We start from the raw sequence: 7,517 nt of genomic DNA, 5'->3' as shown, positions 1-7,517 counted from the left end.
ATAACTATCTGAACTTTTCAAACATTTTTCAATAAAATATATTTCATAACTTTAGAAGCATAAAAAATGCAATCTGTTTTCTACTTTAAGAAAATACTTCTAATCTTTTTGTAGACAAGGAGGTAAGGGGGATGAAGGGCTGGAAGGAAGGAATGGATGCAAGTTTTGCAAGGGGCGTGTTTGGACATACGAATTAATCATTTTAACAGCTCATTGTCCAAAAGCAGCTGCCAGGCGATTTAAAACTGCCATTGTCACCTGGAGCTCGGCCTCTCCATCAGGCTCCATGTTGACCTCGTCCAGCTTCCCCATTTCCGTAGGCAAGTCATCTTCGCGGTGAATGCCCGCTCTATGCTGGAGGGCATAGTTTTGCAATCGAGAACACGCGAGAAAAACCTTTGTCACGTTTCCTGGTGCATACTGTAACATGCCACCTGACCCGTCCAGCCAACGTCACTTCAGTAAGCCAATTACCCGGACCATCATCTGACGAGATGCTATCTGAGCACGGTTGTAACGATCCGGTGCTTCACGTTCGTCTTGTGGAATTTTATCATAAGCCGTGTCCTCAGTCGGTATCCCTTATCACCCAGTAACCATCCTGTCATTCCAGGTAATGCTGTCATGGTCAGAAATTACATTGAACTCTCAATAATATGCATGTGTTGTACCTTTCAGCTCTTGGTATAAGTATATTAAGTTTGTTCAATAATTTCCAAACATATAAAGTTACAGCAATTACACACAACTGTTTGTAAAATACATATTAATGTTTGAACGAGATTAGACGTGTTAAATATAACACAATACATTCAACTAACAGATATTAAAATTTGAAAGAACTACAAAGTTACAAATGCTAATATAGCCCATAATTCTAAACTTACAATGTCAAAGATGTTGCATGGTGTGAAATAAAATGATTTCCCTTAAACATCACAAGTTAAACCGCACTGATTCAATAAACATGGCTGAAAGATTTAGTATTTGCTTTTTCCTGGACAGCAGGACTTTGAATTTAAGGAACGGAGCTGATAATTTCAATTGCTAGGGAGGTGGATAGTTCCATACACATAACTGTTCAACCTTGACGTTCTACTTTACTGCCTTAAGATCGTGTGTCCTTTATTCCTTATCCAGTTTGACTGTGATGCCAAGATCAAGTCATGTGATGCGTTTGTGTCCCAGAATTCAGCAAAACACCAGGTTGGGTTGACACACTTCGATTGTGTGCACACTAATCTAAAACTGAGAATTAAACTTCAATTTCCCTACAACGGCGACGGTGAGAGTACACATGGAGTATTGTGTGCAGTTTTGGTGTCCTTATCTGACGAAGGACGTCCTTGTTATAGAGGGGTAAAGCGATGGTTTAGCAGGATGATTCCTGGGAAGGAGTCTGTCGTACGAGGACAGACTAAGTCGGTGAGGATTATATTCATTGGAGTTTAGAAGAATGAGAGGCGATCTCATAAAAACTTTCGAAATTCTAGCAGGGTTAGGCAGGGTAGATTCAGAATGAATGTTCCCGATGGTTTTGGAGTTCAGAACGAGGGGGTCATAGTTTGAGGATAAGGGGTAAACCATTTAGAACTGAGGGGAGGAGAAATTTCTTCACCCAGAGAGTGGTGAATGCGTGGAATTCACTACCACAGAATGTAGTTGAGGCCAAAACGTTCTCGGATTTTATTAAAATATTAGATATAGCTTTTGGGGCTAAAGGCATCCAGGGATATGGGGGAAGGGAGATCCATTCAGGATTCAACAGGATATTGAATTGGATGATTAGCCATGGTCAAAATGAATGGTGGAACAAACTCGAAGGGCGCAATGGCCTACTCCTGCTTCTAGTTTCTATGTTTCACTGATACCTTGACTCTCTCGACATCTCCGCTTCAAAAACTCACAGCTGTAGGGTGGGAGAATGATGTTTCTGTATTTTCTTCTTTTAAGTTGTGCTTTTAAGCTTTAGCAAAACTTATGTTTACTTTTCACGGTGTTTGTGTTCCGTACAGCTGTTATTTATCTTTATGTTATTCATTGAAAATTTAGAATTGTATTTTCCCTACAATGTCTGCGCTTAATTCAGCTCTGCTGTGCCTGTTCTACAGTAGATGTAGTCATTGTAACATATCGATAAAGTTAATTAATGAAGTTGCAAAACGTTAAATATTTCAAAACATCGCAAATTAACACTATGTTCCTGTCATTTTGCAGCACTAACACTTTTTCAACGAGCATTTGATGATAAAATGAACTAATATTTAACTAATTAAAAATTCAAAGACTGGTGACCCAACTTACTCAGACTCTCATCGTATGGCAACACCGTGTCCGAGGAATTAATGAAATTATATCCTTCCTAAGCGTGCAAGCAAATTGTTTATCTCAGGTGTGCACTGTGGCATTGTAGTTAGCACTGCTGCCTTAAAGTGCTAGAGACTCAGGATCAATTGCGGACTGGGGTCACTGTAAGTATGACGTTTTCACATTCTCCCTGCGTCTACTTGTGTTTTCGTTTGCTGTTCCTTCAAAGTAGAAAAATGTGCAGCTTAACTCAATCGGTCACGCAAAATTACCCCTTAGCATCAGCGGGACTAGCAGGGTAACTGGGCCTGGTTCGAATTGTCGGCGTAGTTTCGATGGATGAAATGGCCTCCTCCGCATTCAGGGATTCGATGATTTCTCGACCGTTTCCAGGTTTTACACAACTACAGCAAAATTGTGTTATTCCTGCACTCCAATCCACTTACAGGAAGATAAATCTTGTCATTTGCCTACCTGATTCGTTGTACTTGTTCTAAACTGCAGTCTCACTGATCAGCAATATTTATAGATTGTATTTGACCCGCTATTTACAGGAATACATTCGGAAGTAACCATGATAATGGTAAGCTTTTCAAGACATTGGAAGGTTCAGTTCAATACATTCAAAAACCTGAACAGAAACAAGAAAATATGAGAAATACTCAACACAGCCTCTGTGGAGAAGAGCGGCTCACCTGATGAAGGAGCAGCGCTCCGAAAGCTGGTGATGCCAAATAAACCTGTTTGACTTTAACCTGGTGTTGTGAGACTTCTTACTTTGCTCACCCCAGTCCAACAGCGGCATCTCCACATTTGTGGAGAAGGAAAGAGTTTACGCTTCATGTCGATGCCCTTTCATGAAACAAACTTTAGAAATGCTTTGCAGCTTTAGTCAAGCTTAATTATTGAAAGTAAATAAAGTTTTAGCCCTGGGACAGAAAAGTTAACAGCAATAACAATGGCCAAAAATCGGCAGATTACAGTCACCGTCACAGGTTTTAGGAGCCAATCTGATTGGTTGAGACGAAAAGACTAATTTGCATTCCAACACAAGGGAACACCTTCTTGGTGACAGGGGTTATTAAAAGAGAGAGAGATTCAGACAGTTAGCCCATCTTGTCAAATAACTGGCAGAACTCGGTACCTCGGCAAACTTTTCACAATGACTGACTGGGTCCATGCGATCATTGTGTTCATTTTTGGCCTGGCATGTGAGTATTTAAAACGTCCGGTCGATGTAAATGCGCGTTTCCGAGGACTACTTCGGTGATTTTTCTAAAGTCGTCTTTTTTCTGTAATTAATTTGAGTAGCTTAACATTAATATTTGGAATTTCTTTTCTTTCAGTTTCTAACGCGGCGATTACTGTTAGTCAACCGCCTTCGAAATCTACTTCTCTCGGAGGAACCGTCCAAATAAGTTGTACCTTGTCTGGCGCCAGTTTAGGAAGAGCTAACATATATTGGTACCAGCAGAAATCTGAAAATGCCCCCCGGTACCTGCTTTATCACTATGCTGGAAGCGGCACTAACAGAGCCCCGGGAGTTCCAGACCGATTTTCAGGTTCGGTATCCGGTAACACGGGAACTTTAAGTATCGGTCAAGTTGAATCGGAGGACACCGCAGAGTATTACTGTGCTATGTGGAAAAACAACTTGTACTACTTCGGCAGCGGAACCAAGCTGGGCGGTGGCAGTGAGTAAATTCCCTTCTGTTCCATTGTTCAAAACTCGCTTCTGGTTAATAACAAAACATTCCCTGATTCTTTATTTTGAATATTTTGAAATGTTCTTTTAACAACACAACCATGAATTCAATTTAATCTGTACAAGGCGACCGTGCAAATAACGTTAATATTTGTCACCTTCCAATTCGATAATGTTTTCTGATCTGTCTGTCAGTCTGCATTTAGTTGTTTTAGTTCAGGCAGAATGACAACAAGCCGCAAAATTCCTGAAGCATCAGATCAGTGGGATGAACAAAGCGCTTTAATCCTCATGTGCCATCAAATGACCTTGCAGAGAAAGGCAACATGTAGACCCCCGGTAATACCAATAAACGTCTCAACGCTTTAAAATCCCGTTCCTTAAAGACCTTACCAAATCACAGTGCCTGTTGACACAAGTAAATAATGAGCACTTGCGCCAGTTACTTAAACTGATGGACCTCGCGTAGAAATAGCCCTATAAATAGCCCATCAAATATAGCAAGAGAAACAGGAAGGGAAAAAATGGATGATAAATCAAACAGACTGCAACGCTCTGCATTAGGATCTCCCGCTAACTTTTAAAGTTTATTAATTCGTCACAAGTTTACACTGCAATGAAGTTGCTGTGAAATTCCCCAAGTCGCCACACTTCGGCGCCTGATGGGATTAATGCACGCAACCAGCAAGCCTTTCCGAGTGGAAGGAAACCGGAGCACCCGGAGAAAACCCATGTAGACACAGGGAAAAACATGCAAACTCCTCACAGGCAGTGACCCTAGGCGGGAATCGAACCCGGTTGCTTGACGCTGTGAAGCAGTCATGCAAACCACTGTGCCATGGTGCCGCCCATTTTCAGACGGAATTATTGCTACATTGAATATCCCGGATTTGAGTTGAAGTGACGTTCAATCCGGAGTGTTGATTTGAACGGACAGTGCAGGATGATTGGCCGCTCATGAGGAAACACTTTCTATCGGACTTTGTTTAATTACAAAGCTTTGAATGCACACGGCCACTGTAAGTTAGGCCTGTGTACTTCTCCGCTGAAGCGTATGCTGGGGTGTAGGTAAAATAGCGAATCACTGCCTGGTTTTCTCTGTAATGAATGAAACCTGACCAAGTTTCACGACAGCGCAGTCTTTTTAAAACTAACATTGTGTGAACATGTAATCAGTGACATTATTAAATTTTATCATTGAGTTCCAATATTCACATTGCCAGATTGCCCTGTGTATTGAGCATGCGCCCCACAGGAATCTCCAATCACTTCCGCTGTTGAAATCTGATCTGAGTTTGTTGCTTATTTCGAGGCAGAGACACGTAATCAGAGAAGGCAGAATGTGACCCAGTACAACAATTCCACCATAGTAATGCTGTTCATCATATTTAACACTGACCTCTTCCACTAATTATGCAGTTAAACTCGTCCACTATAAGAAGATAAGACTGTCTCTTAGCTCTAAATCTCGCTCAGAAAGTTGCATCAATATAGCGCCTCCATACCAGCAGTATGAGAGCGGATTGCAACTCGGCCCAAAGTGTAACACGGTGGATGCTGAGTCGACAAAAGATTTTACATTTCCCCGACTCCTACTTCTGTCAACCTCAATGTAAACCTATCTGTCCAGAGATCACCATTGTTACACTGTTGCACAAAGTCAAGACTTCCATCGTCCTCTCAAACAAAAGACGCACATTTAAGGACACAGCCCGTACTAACAAGTAGTTGCGTTTATTTCGTGGCTTGTATCCGAAACATATCAGAGTGTTTGCCGTAATATTTTTGTTAATGAGATCCGCAACATGATCTCCGCGGCCACTTTTTCCCCGTAGACGGTAGTGAGACCGATCACTGGTTAATCTGATTTCGCACAATGACGATAGCCTGACGGCACTTCCTCCAAAACTGTAACACTTAGTGAGTTAGGTCCAACAATCGAGGATCTTGGTTTAATTCTAATCCAAAAGCTGTAACTACGGCCTGAGCCACTTTCCCGTCGCTGGACTGCTGTCCAGATAGCGCGGTCAGCTTCCCGTGTGGAGTTGAAACCGTCTGAGCCGAGAGGGGAGAACCTCGCAGGGAGAAACTGCCCGAGAAACTGTAACTACACTGCTCAGGATTATAACATCAAATTTCATCAGTAAAAACATGAAGGTAAAACTGATCAACATTTCTTCCCATCGGAACACAATGGAGCAAATTTAATCTATGTTCAGCTTTTCTAATACTATTTCTTATTTTAACTGGCAACGCAGATTCTCAATGTGGAAACACGGCAGCTGAAAATAACAGGGTTATTTTCAACAATGTATTATGAGCCAAGATGTCATTAATGGTATTCTGAGACACATTGCGAAATATAATGCGCATGTATTGAATTGTTGTCTATAAAATTGAACAGAGTCAACTCCAGTTCAACCCCAGTCAGTCATTAAAAGTGAACTTCGCTTTTTAGATCCAAATGTCCCATCGATCTCCCTCCTTCACCGTTCCTCGGATGAACACACAAAGTAAAGGGATCTATTTATTGTATTTAATGAATGACAGGATTTAGATTTTTTTTGGAAAATCATAATGCGTCAACCAAATCAATCCTCCAACACTACTCAACCTATTTTATTTTTAAACCAGGTCCGCAGAAACCATCTGTCTCCCTCCTCCCACCTTCATCGGATCAAATCACAGCGAAGAACACGGCAACCCTGGTGTGTTTGGTGAGCGGTTTTAAACCGGGAGCTGCGGAGATTGAATGGACTGTCGATGGCATCGTCAGACGGAATGGGGTTGAGACCAGTCGGGTCCAGCAGGAGGCGGACAACACGTTCAGTGTGAGCAGTTATCTGACTCTGTCAGCCTTAGACTGGAAGTCACACGAGCTTTACTCCTGTGTGGTTAAACACGAGACTCAAGCAAACCCGCTTCAAACAAGCATCTCCAGATCCAGCTGTATGTAAATTCAGAAACTGCTGTCGGCCCAGCTGCGAATGTTTGTTCATTTCGGTTCATCTCTTTCATGTGACAAAAAGAGTAGAAATTGATCGTATTTCAGAAATTTAAGAAAATGGCCACCGCGGCTGGAGCTTCGGGTTTTAACAGTTGCTCTTTTAAAAGGGTCTTCAGTCGGAACATTGCCGTGTTCAGTGAATCCTCGTTGTTTATCAATTTACATTTATGTATCCGATAATCATAATTAAACTGCAACAATTCGGTTATTGCAATTTAAGAGTCTACTTACTCTCAGACATTTAGATAAAACTGTTCAATAAAATAATTAAGATCAAATGCAATACGACTCACCGTATCCTTTATTGCTATTTTCAAGGTCAGTCAAATCTAATACTTTTTCGGTATTATTCCGCCTTCCGTAACATGTTATATTGAAAACCTTTTATTTTCATCTCTGGAATCTAAGCTATTGCTCGTACTCCCTGTTGATGGCGTCACCGAGATGACCGGTATTGCCCGAGCTTTAGACCATGCAAGACTCACGAAGCCAGTATCT

At 41.5% G+C, this 7,517-nt stretch overlaps 1 protein-coding gene across 1 annotated transcript; it reads left to right on the top strand.

The window, feature by feature from the left end:
* The first annotated feature begins 3,433 nt into the window (after positions 1-3,433).
* Positions 3,434-6,969, top strand: LOC145356156 (immunoglobulin lambda-1 light chain-like). The gene is made up of 3 exons (XM_080208767.1): positions 3,434-3,518; positions 3,654-4,001; positions 6,647-6,969. Exons 1-3 carry the CDS (start codon positions 3,470-3,472, stop codon positions 6,967-6,969), a joined length of 720 nt encoding a protein of 239 aa, XP_080064893.1. The 5' UTR covers positions 3,434-3,469.
* Positions 6,970-7,517: the final 548 nt, after the last annotated feature.

Source organism: Carcharhinus amblyrhynchos, chromosome 20, assembly GCF_965287045.1.
Source record: "Carcharhinus amblyrhynchos chromosome 20, sCarAmb.v2.hapA, whole genome shotgun sequence".
Taxonomy (NCBI): Eukaryota; Metazoa; Chordata; class Chondrichthyes; order Carcharhiniformes; family Carcharhinidae; genus Carcharhinus; species Carcharhinus amblyrhynchos.
Note: the sequence above shows the minus strand (reverse complement) of the source record. Positions and strands in the feature narration are given on the sequence as shown.

Bases quoted from the DNA above. Each gene is read 5' to 3' on its own strand.
- LOC145356156 (XM_080208767.1), top strand. From the start codon at position 3,470: ATGACTGACTGGGTCCATGCGATCATTGTGTTCATTTTTGGCCTGGCA. The intron at 3,519-3,653 runs GTGAGTATTTAA...CTTTTCTTTCAG, and splicing joins GTTCATTTTTGGCCTGGCAT to TTTCTAACGCGGCGATTACT. The intron at 4,002-6,646 runs GTGAGTAAATTC...TTTTTAAACCAG, and splicing joins AACCAAGCTGGGCGGTGGCA to GTCCGCAGAAACCATCTGTC.